This window comes from Oncorhynchus clarkii, chromosome 4 (genome assembly GCF_045791955.1).
Source record: "Oncorhynchus clarkii lewisi isolate Uvic-CL-2024 chromosome 4, UVic_Ocla_1.0, whole genome shotgun sequence".
NCBI classification, from domain to species: Eukaryota; Metazoa; Chordata; class Actinopteri; order Salmoniformes; family Salmonidae; genus Oncorhynchus; species Oncorhynchus clarkii.
The window spans coordinates 4,051,029-4,068,738 of NC_092150.1; the positions used below are offsets into that span (position 1 = coordinate 4,051,029).

Below are 17,710 nucleotides of genomic sequence, written 5' to 3' on the forward strand. Positions count from 1 at the left end.
ATGCACAGGGTACTGTATTTTAATTACCTCTGAACAGCGGGAGGGAGCTTCTAAGGCCTCTCCATTTGGTTGGGGTAGACTGTGTGACTCTCCTGCCATTGTTGGGCTAATAGACTTTGACACCTCTCACTTGACACGTCAGTGCTAGTTGAAGCTGTATCAAGCTTGGCAGAATTATGTTAGAATTCAGTCCTTATAAAGTAATGTTGTGTATTTTTCTTCTTGGCTTTTGGAAATAAAATATAGTTTCAGACTAAACATTACTCACTCAGTTCCAGGTTGGATGGTGTTTCAGGTTTCTGTTGTTTTCCAGAGAATTTGCTGTATAGGGTAATAATCATTGGTTGTAAGTGAACCTTCCAGGTGATTCCGTAATTCCGTACAAAATCAGGTTGTAGGTTTTAAGTTTTGATTTGAAGTAGGGGTTATGTTGTAGAGGGTAGAATCCAGTATGTGTTCCTGACAAAAAATCCAAGTTTTTCTAACTCCTAATCTATCTTTTTTAAAGAAAATGCTGAAAAATGCAGGAGCTCATCTGATCGTGACCTCCTCTCTCTCTCTCTGTCTCTCTCTCTCTCTCTCTCTCTCTCTCTCCAGAGTTATCAGTCTCTCTCTCTCTCTCTCTCTCTCCAGAGTTATCAGTCTCTCTGTCTCTCTCTCCAGAGTTATCAGTCTCTCTCTCTCTCTGTCTCTCTCTCTCTCCAGAGGTATCAGTCTCTCTCTATCTCTCTCTCTATCTCTCTCTCTCTCGCTCCAGAGTTATCAGTCTCTCTCTCTCGCTCCAGAGTTATCAGTCTCTCTCTCTCTCTCCAGAGTTATCAGTCTCTCTCTCTCTCTCCAGAGTTATCAGTCTCTCTCTCTCTCTCCAGAGTTATCAGTCTCTCTCTCTATTTCCAGAGTTATCAGTCTCTCTCTCTCTCTCCAGAGTTATCAGTCTCTCTCTCTCTCTCCAGAGTTATCAGTCTCTCTCTCTCTCTCCAGAGTTATCAGTCTCTCTCGCTCTCTCCAGAGTTATCAGTCTCTCTCTCTCTCTCTCTCTCTCTCTCTCTCTCTCTCCAGAGTTATCAGTCTCTCTCTCTCTCTCTCTCTCTCTCTCTCTCTCTCCAGAGGTATCAGTTTCTCTCTCTCTCCAGAGTTATCAGTATCTCTCTCTCTCTCTCTCTCTCCAGAGTTATCAGTCTCTCTCTCTCTCTCTCTCTCCAGTTATCAGTCTCTCTCTCTCTCTCTCTCTCTCCAGAGTTATCAGTCTCTCTCTCTCTCTCTCTCCAGAGTTATCAGTCGCTCTCTCTCTCTCTCTCCTCTCTCTCCAGAGTTATCAGCCTTTCTCTCTCTTCTCTCTCTCCATAGTTACCAGTCTCACTCTCTCTCTCTCTCTCCAGAGTTATCAGTCTCTCTCTCTCTCTCTCTCTCTCTCCAGAGTTATCAGTCTCTCTCTCTCTCCAGAGTTATCAGTCTCTCTCTCTCTCTCTCTCTCTCTCTCTCTCTCTCTCTATCTCTCTCTCTCTCTCCCTCTCTCCCTCTCCCCAGAGGTATCTGTCTCTCTCCAGTATCAGTGTATCTTCAGACTTACCCAGCATCGTTGTCCGTCCTCTTCAGTACTTTGGAGATGTGAGTAAGACTGTGTCTGAACTGAGAGAGAAACTAGAAGACTTCCTTAAAGGAGAATGGACCAAGATCTCCACTACAGGTGTGTTGAAAACAATAAGAACATCACCTTTAGACCATTGAAAGTTCCCTATTAGTAATATACATATGGGATATGGTCTGATGATAACATTCCCTCTCTCTGTCAATGTGTTTGTGTGTCTGTAGTGAATATAGTGGATGTTGTACTGCCTCCAGAGCCCAAGACCAGAGAACAGTTGTTACATTGTGAGTCTCTTTATTGTGAAATAACTAACAGTCTCTTTTTACTGACACTCTACTAGCAATAGTAGATCTAATCAAAGACTGGGTATCTATCTGACTCCTCATATTTCTCTGATTTGATCTATGCTGTGCTCTAATCAAAGACAGGGTAGATACAGTATCTGACTTAACTTATTGTTCTGACTCCCCTCATTGGTCTCTGCTCTTCTCCCAGATTCCTGTCAGCTCACACTGGACCCAAACACAGCAGGCACACACCTCTCTCTTTCTGAAGGGAACAGAAAGGTGACCTGTACACACCAAGTCCAACCATATCCTGTCCATCCAGACAGATTCACCAACTGGTGTCAGGTTCTGTGTAGAGAGGGTCTGTCTGGACGCTGTTACTGGGAGGTGGAGTGGAGTGGTGATGTTGTTTATACAGCAGTCTCATATAAAGACATCAGCAGAACAGGGACAAATAGTGGATTTGGATACAATAACAAGTCCTGGAGTTTAGATTACGATAGTGATGGTTATTGTTTCAGACACAATAATGTTGAGACTTTAGTATCAGGCCCTCAGTCCTCCAGATTAGGATTGTACCTGGATCACAAGGCAGGTACTCTGTCCTTCTACAGTGTCTCTGACACAATGACCCTCCTCCACAGAGTCCAGACCACATTCACTCAGCCCCTCTATCCTGGGTTTAGTCTCTATTATTATAATAATACTGCTGAGCTGGTTAAACTGTAAACTGATTTGTTATTCATTAAAATTCAATACAATGTTTTAATCTTGTACATTTCCATGAATCATGATGTCTGGTGTTGATGTATATTGGTTGTCATTCAGAACCATTGATATGTTTTCTCAGTTGGTTCTCTGTCTCTATGTAATTCTCCTCAGTATCATTGATCAGCTTGTTGGCTCGGTCCTAATTGATGTGTTCTCTGTCACCTGGAGCTGCATGGAAAATGGTCCAGGAACTAAAGGACAATTCAGGACTAGTCAGCCCACTACAAGCTGTTATCACTTACTTTCTACTAAACTATATGGTCTGGTTTCCCAGACACAGATTAATCCTAGTCCTGGACTAAACAGTATGTTCAATGTAGATGTCCAGGAAACCGGCCCTAAATGTGTCATCTTTCATCCTCCCATACTGCTCAGTCCAGCAACATTAAACCTGTCCAGCAGGTGGTGCTGTTGACCAAACAATAAAACCAGCAGATCTCTTGACTTGCCACTCAGTATATCAGTAACTTTCAGAATAGTACTTTAATATCATTGGAGATTGATGGTCTTTTTAATCCACTATCCAGAGTCAGGAACAGATGAAGTTAGGTCTGCTACTGTTCAGTGATTAAATATGATTTATGGTGATGGGAAATAATAAAAAACACTCAACTTCATCTAGTAATAGTTTTCCTTTGTTATTTATTCCAAGGTGTGTCTTTAACTTGTAAATGTATTGTGTGGAGGTGAGCTAGTGGTGTGGCTGATAGAATAGAATGAGGAGGGGAGGAAGAGGGGAGGAGTGAAGGGCTGTTCAAGAAACCAGATGAGGAAGAGGAAGATGTTCAGGGGAATTACTGTCTCTGTTCCAAATGGTTCCCTATTCCCTACGTAGTGCACTACGGTGCATCTTACCAGGTCTAAAGTAGTGTTCTACGTAGGGAATAGGGTGTAGATTTATTACAATATCATGCTTTAGTGTTTGATACAACAATATATTAGATCTCCACCCCCCCACTTCCTGTCTGTCATCCCCCAGTTCTGTTAAGACTTCCTCTCATTGAACTGGGCCTCATTCTAAATGGTCACTTTGTATTGATAGTCCATACTGGTCTTTACTATGGTTCTACATACAGTACCTGTATTGATAGTCCATACTGGTCTTTACTATGGTTCTACATACAGTATCTGTATTGATAGTCCATACTGGTCTTTACTATGGTTCTACATACAGTATCTGTATTGATAGTCCATACTGGTCTTTACTATGGTTCTACATACAGTATCTGTATTGATAGTCCATACTGGTCTTTACTATGGTTCTACATACAGTATCTGTATTGATAGTCCATACTGGTCTTTACTATGGTTCTACATACAGTATCTGTATTGATAGTCCATACTGGTCTTTACTATGGTTCTACATACAGTATCTGTATTGATAGTCCATACTGGTCTTTACTATGGTTCTACATTCTTCTCAGATATCCATATTCCTTCATCTCCACAACTTTATCTGATTCTCTCCCACTTCCCTTCATGGATTTAAAGGAAATTACTGGTTTATGTAAACTCCCTCTACCCCATGTCAACACCAATCCAATGCTTTTACATTTGTGAGGAGTAGAGAAGGAATGTTCCACTTCAGGAGGAAGGAGAGATTATTGGGACTCCCCCCTGGGAGTGATGATAGAGGGATGTGAAAGAGGAGAGAGGTAATGGTTGTACTCCCCCATGGAGTGATGATAGAGGGATGTGAAAGAGGAGAGAGGTAATGGTTGTACTCCCCCATGGAGTGATGATAGAGGGATGTGAAAGAGGAGAGAGGTAATGGTTGTACTCCCCCATGGAGTGATGATAGAGGGATGTGAAAGAGGAGAGAGGTAATGGTTGTACTCCCCCATGGAGTGATGATAGAGGGATGTGAAAGAGGAGAGAGGTAATGGTTGTACTCCCCCATGGAGTGATGATAGAGGGATGTGAAAGAGGAGAGAGGTAATGGTTGTACTCCCCCATGGAGTGATGATAGAGGGATGTGAAAGAGGAGAGAGGTAATGGTTGTACTCCCCCATGGAGTGATGATAGAGGGATGTGAAAGAGGAGAGAGGTAATGGTTGTACTCCCCCATGGAGTGATGATAGAGGGATGTGAAAGAGGAGAGAGGTAATGGTTGTACTCCCCCATGGAGTGATGATAGAGGGATGTGAAAGAGGAGAGAGGTAATGGTTGTACTCCCCCATGGAGTGATGATAGAGGGATGTGAAAGAGGAGAGAGGTAATGGTTGTACTCCCCCATGGAGTGATGATAGAGGGATGTGAAAGAGGAGAGAGGTCATGGTTGGACTGGACTTATTTATTCCCTCATTACTGACTTATTCTGTTTCAATAACATAATTACAAAACACAAACTAATTACATTCAATGAATTATTATTGTATTAAAGTAAATCTGTATTAAAATTCACCATAAAATGTACAGTTCATTCCATAGCTTAACATGAGTAATGCTCCCTCCCTCCTATTAAGAGGCATTGATGTGTTGGATGAGATGGGACCTGGGGATATTTGTTGGATCCGTCACAGCAAGGGGCAGTAAATCCCTATGGACCTGAAAGGGACTGCAGTGTGCTCCAGTCTCCAGCAGGGGGCAGTAAATCCCTATGGACCTGAAAGGGACTGCAGTGTGTTCCAGTCTCCAGCAGGGGGCAGTAAATCCCTATGGACCTGAACGGGACTGCAGTGTGCTCCAGTCTCCAGCAGGGGGCAGTAAAACCCTATGGACCTGAAAGGGACTGCAGTGTGCTCCAGTCTCCAGCAGGGGGAAGTAAATCCCTATGGACCTGAACGGGACTGCAGTGTGCTCCAGTCTCCAGCAGGGGGCAGTAAATCCCTATGGACCTGAAAGGGACTGCAGTGTGTTCCAGTCTCCAGCAGGGGGCAGTAAATCCCTATGGACCTGAACGGGACTGCAGTGTGCTCCAGTCTCCAGCAGGGGGCAGTAAAACCCTATGGACCTGAAAGGGACTGCAGTGTGTTCCAGTCTCCAGCAGGGGGCAGTAAAACCATATGGACCTGAAAGGGACTGCAGTGTGCTCCAGTCTCCAGCAGGGGGCAGTAAAACCATATGGACATGAAAGGGACTGCAGTGTGTTCCAGTCTCCAGCAGGGGACAGTAAAACCATATGGACCTGAAAGGGACTGCAGTGTGCTCCAGTCTCCAGCAGGGGGCAGTAAAACCCTATGGACCTGAAAGGGACTGCAGTGTGTTCCAGTCTCCAGCAGGGGACAGTAAAACCCTATGGACCTGAAAGGGACTGCACTGTGCTCCAGTCCCCAGCAGGGGGCAGTAAAACCCTATGGACCTGAAAGGGACTGCAGTGTGCTCCAGTCTCCAGCAGGGGGCAGTAAAACCCTATGTACCTGAAAGGGACTGCAGTGTGCTCCAGTCTCCAGCAGGGGGCAGTAAAACCCTATGGACCTGGAAGGGACTGCAGTGTGCTCCAGTCTCCAACTGGACATGATTCATAACGTGATTCAAAAACATGTTAAATCAAAAATAAACTAATTTGAATAAACTAAACATGATAATTGTAAATCCACTGTCCTTAATCTCATCATTAAATGTATTAATTATAAACCAAACATAATTGTAAATCCACTGTCTTTACTCTCATCATTAAATGTATTAATTATAAACCAAACATGATAATTGTAAATCCACTGTCTTTACTCTCATCACGTATGTTTTATTCAGTCCTATTCTCCATAACCACCACAATGTTCAGGAACTAACTGAAAACATGTCCACCTCATTTTAGGTTTAGTAACCCCTTTGCTAATTCCTCGTTACCCCTCCACCCCTTTCCTACATTCTAGAAATCTATTTCAGAGTAAAACCCACATCAAACGTAAATCTATTTCAGAATAAAACCACATCAAATGTAAATCTATATCAGAGTAAAATCACATCTAATTTAAATCAATTTCGGAATCAAACCACATACAACATCTCATGAGATCAAAAAATAACCTAAGGCTTTCTGAGTTAACAAGGAGTGTTTGGCCATATAATTTAAATGTTTTCCCTTTAGAATCCCTTCCCCTGGCATTTCACCTAGATTCTTCATCCCAAAATAAGTTTTCCTGTGATCCCTGGCCTCTACTAAAACGTTGGGTAAGAAGTGATATCATGCAACATCCTTGACATAGAATCTGTAACCTCTATGAACCACTATCAATCGAACCGAGGAAATACACCGATATGTGACATTTCCTCTCCTGCTGCTCTCAAAATTATTTTTTGTTGCTCTTTTGAAAAAGATGCAAACGCATGTATAGCGGCATTTCCTTAGAATGCAGCAGGTTCCAGTCCCACTTTACACTCCCTTCTCCAATAACCAAATATCCCCACCCCTAAAACAGGACTCAGTCTCCCTACGCTGTGATGTTTTTACACTACATTTCTGTGGTTTACCTTGGCCATTGAAACTATAGTTAGTGACTATAGTTAGTTATATTCCACTCTCAAAACATCTTGCTATATTTTATCCACAACCCCCACAATTGTCGTTGTCACGTTCTGACCTTAGTTCTTTTGTTATGTCTTTGTTTTACTATGGCCAGAGCGTGAGTTGGGTGGGTTATCTGTGTTTGTTTTTCGATGAGTTGGTATTTCTGTGTTTGGCCTGGTATGGTTCTCAATCAGAGGCAGCTGTCAATCGTTGTCCCAGGCAGCCTGTTTTCACCTATTAACCCCTCACACGTATGTGAAGTGGGCGGAGTTATATTCCACTCTCAAAACATCTTGCACTATTTTATCCACAGCCACCACAATTGTCGTTTTGATCATAGGTTTCAAACCTGCCATCAAAGCCGAAATACAAATTATATCAATGTCCTCACATACCCAGTCTTTTTGTAGCTAAGTACATCTATTAATTCCCCATATTCCAGAAGAATTGGTAAAAAGATCTCGCGCTTCTTTCAGCGACTCCATGGCTTTATTAAAATCCTCCATCTTACAGGGAGAAACGGGGTCGTTATTATTCCCAAACCTTTCCCTTCTTTAAATAATACACACCTTCTATTAACTATTTTCCAAGGCAGCGCTACCCACTTCCCCGGATAATAATTCATTGGTCACAACACTTAATACCTTGTATTAGAAACTAAACTATAAAGTTTGCAAATGTATTACTGGAGAATATGGATGACTTAATGTCTTATTCCAGTATTGCACCTTAAATATCACTATTATTAATAACCCCATGTTACCAAATCATTCACACTTGTCTTCCTATTTCCACATAATCTTTCATAACAGTTAAACTTTTCTGGGTTCCTTCCTGCACATTGCTCAGTCTCCCCTGTCCTTTCCAGGTCCTTTTCTTTTACCTGAGAGGCCAAAGAGGGAGTCTCCTTCTCATCTTCCACCTTTGTTTCTCTCTTTATTTCCACCACTCTGGACACCAGGAGGTTTTACCCACTTGTGTATGGTGGGGGTTTTACCCACTGGTGTATGGTGGGGGTTTTACCCACTGGTGTATGGTGGGGGTTTTACCCACTGGTGTATGGTGGGGGTTTTACCCACTGGTGTATGGTGGGGGTTTTACCCACTGGTGCATGGTGGGGGTTTTACCCACTGGTGTATGGTGGAGGTTTTACCCACTGGTGTATGGTGGGGGTTTTACCCACTGGTGCATGGTGGGGGTTTTACCCACTGGTGCATGGTGGGGGTTCTGCCAACCATTCCACCTTCTTCCTGTCTGACTTTTCATTCTTTCTTCAACATTCCTCCAGTTTTCTTTATACTTTCCAACAATCCTTCTGCTTTGAACATGTTTAGCACCTCGTGTTCTCTTTTATTTATCCTTTTCTTTCCTGTGTCACTTGTTTTATGTGTTTTTATTAGAGTTTCCATTTCCTCACATACTGAGACATCAAATATTCCCTCCTCTGACCATTTAGTGCCCATTTTCCTGCTGCGTTTTCCCATTTCTAAACATTTCTATTAGTTCTTCCTTACATAGGGGACGCCTGGCGCCCAGAATTTATTCTGCTGTTTTACTCATTTTTGCAGCCTGTATTTGTGGTCTTCCTACCTGCTAGTTACTAGTATTGTCTTTAATATTAGTCTACTGACAGGTTATATTTTTATTATTGCTGCTCTTTCATTTATTAACTTCCTTATTTGTTCTAACGTTACTGATATTCTTGTTTCCGGGTTTATTTGTCTGTTTATTCCTTTAACTTCCTGAGATATTCCTATTTATTTTGCTCCCTAGTTTCGTTGTATTGTGCTCTTCACTTTATTAAAACCTCTCTGTTTCTCTTGTTGTTATATTTCTCCCTCCTGGTCCAGGGCCAAACCTTCCTAACAGTCCGTTAAGTCCTGGATGTCTTGACCCCACGCTGTTCCCTCCTATTGATATCCACATTACTTTTCTTTCTCTGATTATTGCACTATTGGTTATTGGTTATTACCCCTGTCTCTAGGTTTTTATAATTGTTCTCTCTTATTGAGTATCTGCTTACTTCATGTGTTATTACTTGTATGTTTCTCTGTACTGTATATTCTTCTACCTTGCAGCACAGTATGTAATGTTTAATGGTCTTACTGGTCAATCGCTGATATCGTCATGACATTTATTACCATTTTATTGTGTAATGTTCATGTATTTTTCATTTGTCCTGTTCAAACTTCTAGTATTATATTACTTCAATGGTTATTTATGTACCATTCACACTCCTTCAGTGTGGGACTGGGTGCGTCCTCCCTACCAGGTCACAGTCAAGTGACGGTCCGGGAGAAGTGTACAACCCCTTCAGCACCAACAGCAGAGAACTTTTACACTCACCTTTACACACCTCTTACGCTTTCCTAAACCACCTGCAAATTCAGCCTTTTTCTGATATACTTCCTCGTCACAGAAAAAAGCGGTATTAAACGGGGTTTTACCTGTCTGAGTAGTAACCACAGGGTTTTACCTGTCTGAGTAGTAACCACAGGGTTTTACCTGTCTGAGTAGTAACCACAGGGTTTTACCTGTCTGAGCAGTAACCACAGGGTTTTACCTGTCTGAGTAGTCCTTTACTGATTCACTTCCTCAACACAGCCAAGCAGTAACCACAGGGTTTTACCTGTCTGAGTAGTAACCACAGGGTTTTACCTGTCTGAGTAGTCCATTACTGATTCACTTCCTCAACACAGCCAAGCGGTAACCACAGGGTTTTACCTGTCTGAGCAGTAACCACAGGGTTTTACCTGTCTGAGTAGTAACCACAGGGTTTTACCTGTCTGAGTAGTAACCACAGGGTTTTACCTGTCTGAGTAGTAACCACAGGGTTTTACCTGTCTGAGTAGTAACCACAGGGTTTTACCTGTCTGAGTAGTAACCACAGGGTTTTACCTGTCTGAGTAGTAACCATAGGGTTTTACCTGTCTGAGTAGTAACCACAGGGTTTTACCTGTCTGAGTAGTAACCACAGGGTTTTACCTGTCTGAGTAGTAACCACAACACAATCCTAACTCAAACAGACTGAACAAACAAGTCTGGCCAAACTGAATCAGACAACACAATCCTAACTCAAACAGACTGAACAGACAAGTCTGGCCAAACTGAATCAGACAACACAATCCTAACTCAAACAGACTGAACAAACAAGTCTGGCCAAACTGAATCAGAGAACACAATCCTAACTCAAACAGTCTGGCCAAACTGAATCAGACAACACAATCCTAACTCAAACAGACTGAACAAACAAGTCTGGCCAAACTGAATCAGACAACATAATACTAACTCAAACAGACTGAACAAACAAGTCTGGCCAAACTGAATCAGACAACACAATCCTAACTCAAACAGACTGAACAAACAAGTCTGGCCAAACTGAATCAGACAACACAATCCTAACTCAAACAGTTCTAATCAAACAAGTCTGGCCAAACTGAATCAGACAACACAATCCTAACTCAAACAGACTGAACAAACAAGTCTGGCCAAACTGAATCAGACAACACAATCCTAACTCAAACAGACTGAACAAACAAGTCTGGCCAAACTGAATCAGACAACATAATACTAACTCAAACAGACTGAACAAACTGAATCAGAGAACACAATCCTAACTCAAACAGACTGAACAGACTGAATCAGACAACACAATCCTAACTCAAACAGACTGAACAAACTGAATCAGACAACACAATCCTAACTCAAACAGACTGAACAAACTGAATCAGACAACACAATCCTAACTCAAACAGACTGAACAGACTGAATCAGACAACACAATCCTAACTCAAACAGACTGAACAAACTGAATCAGACAACACAATCCTAACTCAAACAGACTGAACAGACTGAATCAGACAACACAATCCTAACTCAAACAGACTGAACAAACTGAATCAGACAACACAATCCTAACTCAAACAGACTGAACAGACTGAATCAGACAACACAATCCTAACTCAAACAGACTGAACAAACAAGTCTGGCCAAACTGAATCAGACAACACAATCCTAACTCAAACAGACTGAACAAACAAGTCTGGCCAAACTGAATCAGTCAACACAATCCTAACTCAAACAGACTGAACAAACTGAATCAGACAACACAATCCTAACTCAAACAGACTGAACAGACTGGTCAGATGAACCACCTGAACAAGACAGGTGAATAACTCCACTCAACTGAACCATCCAGAACAGATGAAACACACAACTCCCAATCTGCAGCGGTCACAATATTATTTATTTTATTCTGTTACAGCCCTTAAAGCTTTTTCATTTGTTCATGTTTATTCTTCCATTATTTTGCATTTATTGAATTCAAAAGCTCCCGATATTTTTAGTTCAATAAATTTGGAGAGACCTACTTGGTGTTTTTATTGCTCTCGAAACGAATCACACAAACTTTAACTATAAGTAAAAACTGGGGCGGCAGGTAGTCTAGTGGTTAGAGCATTGGACTAATCATTTGAAAGGTTGCAACATCAAATCCCCGAGCTGATAAGGCAAAAATCTGTCGTTCTGCCCCTGAACAAGGCAGTTAACCCACTGTTCCCCAGTAGGCAGTCAATGTAAATAAGAATTTGTTCTTAACTGACTTCCCTAGTTACATAAAAACAGCTTACCTCTCATCTAGGTGGCCAACTGTTTGCTCAATTCGTCCAGAAAGACCCGTCTGCAGTCACAGAGTTTTCCACCATTTGCTGGTCCCTTGTAGCCACTCCTGGCAAGCTCGCCATTTTTGTCGTGGAAATATTCGCTCAATTATATTTCTCAGATACCAGATCTTGTGAATTCAAATAGACTTTATTACAAAGTAACAAGCCGAGCTGGGCCATGGACCAACTGCCGGACTCAGTCTCAGTCCACTCCTTTTATACAGTTTCATGCTTATAGAAGTGTCATCGTTCTTTACTCTAGGCGGGGTTCCCCTCCCCTCTAGTTCCTTGGATCAATTATATTGGTGCCGCACATATACATTATTTCCAGGAAATAATAAGTACAGATTACTATAGGAAATTATAGAATTATACCAATAAGTACAGATAACTATAGTTCATTATAGAATTATACCATTAAGTACAGATAACTATAGTTCATTATAGAATTATACCAATAAGTACAGATAACTATAGTTCATTCTAGAATTATACCAATAAGTACAGATAACTATAGTTCATTATAGAATTATACCAATAAGTACAGATAACTATAGTTCATTATAGAATTATACCAATAAGTACAGATAACTATAGTTCATTATAGAATTATACCAATAAGTACAGATCACTATAGTTCATTATAGAATTATACCATTAAGTACAGATAACTATAGTTCATTATAGAATTATACCAATAAGTACAGACCACTATAGTTCATTATAGAATTATACCAATAAGTACAGACCACTATAGTTCATTATAGAATTATACCAATAAGTACAGATAACTATAGTTCATTATAGAATTATACCAATAAGTACAGATAACTATAGTTCATTATAGAATTATACCAATAAGTACAGATAACTATAGTTCATTATAGAATTATACCAATAAGTACAGATAACTATAGTTCATTATAGAATTATACCAATAAGTACAGATAACTATAGTTCATTATAGAATTATACCAATAACTACAGATAACTATAGTTCATTATAGAATTATACCAATAAGTACAGATAACTATAGTTCATAACTCATTTCTAGAATTACACATAGTGTCTTTGCTTATTCCCTTTAGTGATATTCAGTCTTTTAACAAGAAACACATTCTGTTAACAGAAAACACCCTCACTATCAATTGCTGCAAAGAAACCACAACTAAAGGACATCAATAAGAAGAGGAGACTAACCCAACCCATCTATAATGTTAAAGTAGAAACCACTACTAAAGGACACCAATAAGAAGAAGAGACTAACCCAACCCATCTATAATGTTAAAGTAGAAACCACTACTAAAGGACATCAATAAGAAGAGGAGACTAACCCAACCCATCTATAATGTTAAAGTAGAAACCACTACTAAAGGACATCAATAAGAAGAGGAGACTAACCCAACCCATCTATAATGTTAAAGTAGAAACCACTACTAAAGGACATCAATAATAAGAAGAGACTAACCCAACCCATCTATAATGTTAAAGTAGAAACCACTACTAAAGGACATCAATAAGAAGAAGAGACTAACCCAACCCATCTATAATGTTAAAGTAGAAACCACTACTAAAGGACATCAATAAGAAGAAGAGACTAACCCAACCCATCTATAATGTTAAAGTAGAAACCACTACTAAAGGACATCAATAAGAAGAAGAGACTAACCCAACCCATCTATAATGTTAAAGTAGAAACCACTACTAAAGGACACCAATAAGAAGAAGAGACTAACCCAACCCATCTATAATGTTAAAGTAGAAACCACTACTAAAGGACATCAATAAGAAGAAGAGACTAACCCAACCCATCTATAATGTTAAAGTAGAAACCACTACTAAAGGACATCAATAAGAAGAAGAGACTAACCCAACCCATCTATAATGTTAAAGTAGAAACCACTACTAAAGGACATCAATAAGAAGAAGAGACTAACCCAACCCATCTATAATGTTAAAGTAGAAACCACTACTAAAGGACGTCAATAAGAAGAAGAGACTAACCCAACCCATCTATAATGTTAAAGTAGAAACCACTACTAAAGGACATCAATAATAAGAGGAGACTAACCCAACCCATCTATAATGTTAAAGTAGAAACCACTACTAAAGGACATCAATAAGAAGAAGAGACTAACCCAACCCATCTATAATGTTAAAGTAGAAACCACTACTAAAGGACATCAATAAGAAGAAGAGACTAACCCAACCCATCTATAATGTTAAAGTAGAAACCACTACTAAAGGACATCAATAATAAGAAGAGACTAACCCAACCCATCTATAATGTTAAAGTAGAAACCACTACTAAAGGACATCAATAAGAAGAAGAGACTAACCCAACCCATCTATAATGTTAAAGTAGAAACCACTACTAAAGGACATCAATAAGAAGAAGAGACTAACCCAACCCATCTATAATGTTAAAGTAGAAACCACTACTAAAGGACATCAATAAGAAGAAGAGACTAACCCAACCCATCTATAATGTTAAAGTAGAAACCACTACTAAAGGACATCAATAAGAAGAAGAGACTAACCCAACCCATCTATAATGTTAAAGTAGAAACCACTACTAAAGGACACCAATAAGAAGAAGAGACTAACCCAACCCATCTATAATGTTAAAGTAGAAACCACTACTAAAGGACATCAATAAGAAGAAGAGACTAACCCAACCCATCTATAATGTTAAAGTAGAAACCACTACAAAAGGACATCAATAAGAAGAAGAGACTAACCCAACCCATCTATAATGTTAAAGTAGAAACCACTACTAAAGGACACCAATAATAAGAAGAGACTTGCTTGGGTCAAGAAACACGAGCAATGGACATTAGACCGGTGGAAATCTGTCCTTTGGTTTGATGAGTCCAGATTTAAGACTTCTGGTTCCAACCGCCGTGTCTTTGTGAGAAGCAGAGTAGGTGAACAGATGATCTCTGCATATGTATTTTCCACCGTGAAGCATGGAGGAGGAGGTGTGATGGTGCTTTGCTGGTGACACTGTCAGTGATTTATTTAGAATTCAAGGCACACTTAACCAGCATAGCAACCACAGCATTCTGCAGCGATACGCCATCTCATCTGGTTTGTGCTTAGTGGGACTATAATTTGTTTTTTCTGCAGGACAATGACCCAACACCCCTCCAGGCTGTGTAAGGGCTATTTGACCAAGAAGGAGAGTGATGGAGTGCTGCATCAGATGACCTGGCCTCCACTTGATTTGTTGAACACATTGTTGGTTACTACATGATTCCATATGTGTTATTTTATAGTTTTGATGTCTTCACTATTATTCTACAATGTTGAAAATAGTAAAAATAAAGAAAAACCCTTGAATGAGTTGGTGTGTCCAAACTTTTCCCTGGCTTTCTTTGTGCAGCTTGATGATGAGGTCCTCATCAATACAGATACTGTATGTAGAACCATAGTAAAGACCAGTATGGACTATCAACACAGATACTGTATGTAGAACCATAGTAAAGACCAGTATGGACTATCAATACAGCTACTGTATGTAGAACCATAGTAAAGACCAGTATGGACTATCAATACAGATACTGTATGTAGAACCATAGTAAAGACCAGTATGGACTATCAACACAGATACTGTATGTAGAACCATAGTAAAGACCAGTATGGACTATCAACACAGATACTGTATGTAGAACCATAGTAAAGACCAGTATGGACTATCAATACAAAGTGACCATTTAGAATGAGGCCCAGTTCAATGAGAGGAAGTCTTAACAGAACTGGGGGATGACAGACAGGAAGTGGGGGGGGTGGAGATCTAATATATTGTTGTATCAAACACTAAAGCATGATATTGTAATAAATCTACACCCTATTCCCTACGTAGAACACTACTTTAGACCTGGTCAGAAGCACCGTAGTGCACTACGTAGGGAATAGGGAACCATTTGGAACAGAGACAGTAATTCCCCTGAACATCTTCCTCTTCCTCATCTGGATTCTTGAACAGCCCTTCACTCCTCCCCTCTTCCTCCCCTCCTCCCGTTTCATTCTATTCTATCAGCCACACCACTAGCTCACCTCCACACAATACATTTACAAGTTAAAGACACACCTTGGAATAAATAACAAAGGAAAACTATTACTAGATGAAGTTGAGTGTTTTTTATTATTTCCCATCACCATAAATCATATTTAATCACTGAACAGTAGCAGACCTAACTTCATCTGTTCCTGACTCTGGATAGTGGATTAAAAAGACCATCAATCTCCAATGATATTAAAGTACTATTCTGAACATTACTGATATACTGAGTGGCAAGTCAAGATATCTGCTGGTTTTATTGTTTGGTCAACAGCACCACCTGCTGGACTGAGCAGTATGGGAGGATGAAAGATGACACATTTAGGGCCGGTTTCCTGGACATCTACATTAAACATACTGTTTAGTCCAGGACTAGGATTCATCTGTGTCTGGGAAACCAGACCATATAGTTTAGTAGAAAGTAAGTGATACCAGCTTGTAGTGGGCTGACTAGTCCTGAATTGTCCTTTAGTTCCTGGACCATTTTCCATGCAGCTCCAGGTGACAGAGAACACATCAATTAGGACCGAGCCAACAAGCTGATCAATGATACTGAGGAGAATTACATAGAGACAGAGAACCAACTGAGAAAACATATCAATGGTTCTGAATGACAACCAATATACATCAACACCAGACATCATGATTCATGGAAATGTACAAGATTAAAACATTGTATTGAATTTTAATTAATAACAAATCAGTTTACAGTTTAACCAGCGCAGCTATAGACTACACCAGCATGACTAGTATCTATGTGGACCCTACTACAGTTTAACCAGCTCAGCTATAGACTACACCAGCATGACTAGTATCTATGTGGACCCTACTACAGTTTAACCAGCTCAGCTATAGACTACATCAGCATGACTAGTATCTATGTGGACCCTACTACAGTTTAACCAGCTCAGCTATAGACTACACCAGCATGACTAGTATCTATGTGGACCCTACTACAGTTTAACCAGCTCAGCTATAGACTACACCAGCATGACTAGTATCTATGTGGACCCTACTACAGTTTAACCAGCTCAGCTATAGACTACACCAGCATGACTAGTATCTATGTGGACCCTACTACAGTTTAACCAGCTCAGCTATAGACTACACCAGCATGACTAGTATCTATGTGGACCCTACTACAGTTTAACCAGCTCAGCTATAGACTACACCAGCATGACTAGTATCTATGTAGACCCTACTACAGTTTAACCAGCTCAGCTATAGACTACACCAGCATGACTAGTATCTATGTGGACCCTACTACAGTTTAACCAGCTCAGCTATAGACTACACCAGCATGACTAGTATCTATGTGGACCCTACTACAGTTTAACCAGCTCAGCTATAGACTACACCAGCATGACTAGTATCTATGTGGACCCTACTACAGTTTAACCAGCTCAGCTATAGACTACACCAGCATGACTAGTATCTATGTGGACCCTACTACAGTTTAACCGGCTCAGCTATAGACTACACCAGCATGACTAGTATCTATGTGGACCCTACTACAGTTTAACCAGCTCAGCTATAGACTACACCAGCATGACTAGTATCAATGTGGACCCTACTACAGTTTAACCAGCTCAGCTATAGACTACACCAGCATGACTAGTATCTATGTGGACCCTACTACAGTTTAACCAGCTCAGCAGAACCATTATAATCATAGAGCCTAAACCCAGGATAGAGGGGCTGAGTGAATGTGGTCTGGACTCTGTGGAGGAGGGTCATTGTGTCAGAGACACTGTAGAAGGACAGAGTACCTGCCTTGTGATCCAGGTACACTCCTACTCTGGAGGACTGAGGGCCTGATACTTTAGTCTCAACATTATTGTGTCTGAAACAATAACCACCTCTAGAGCACTCTAAACTCCAGGACTTGT

At 40.5% G+C, this 17,710-nt stretch overlaps 2 protein-coding genes across 2 annotated transcripts in view; one reads left to right on the forward strand and one right to left on the reverse strand.

Moving 5' to 3' along the window:
• The window catches only part of LOC139406322 (tripartite motif-containing protein 16-like), a 138,959-nt gene that overhangs the window by 81,536 nt on the left and 39,713 nt on the right, over positions 1–17,710 (forward strand). Inside the window, exons 5-8 of the mRNA XM_071148817.1 lie at positions 1,134–1,141; positions 1,530–1,687; positions 1,813–1,872; positions 2,084–2,154. Coding sequence (XP_071004918.1) covers positions 1,134–1,141; positions 1,530–1,687; positions 1,813–1,872; positions 2,084–2,154 — 297 coding nt within the window. The remainder of the gene's footprint in view (positions 1–1,133; positions 1,142–1,529; positions 1,688–1,812; positions 1,873–2,083; positions 2,155–17,710) is intronic.
• LOC139406323 (tripartite motif-containing protein 16-like) overlaps positions 15,887–17,710 on the reverse strand; it is a 7,985-nt gene continuing 6,161 nt past the window's right edge. The window contains exon 6 of the mRNA XM_071148818.1: positions 15,887–17,710. This exon is cut by the window's right edge and continues 270 nt beyond it. Within this exon, the coding sequence (XP_071004919.1) occupies positions 17,457–17,710 (254 nt within the window). The 3' untranslated portion in view covers positions 15,887–17,456.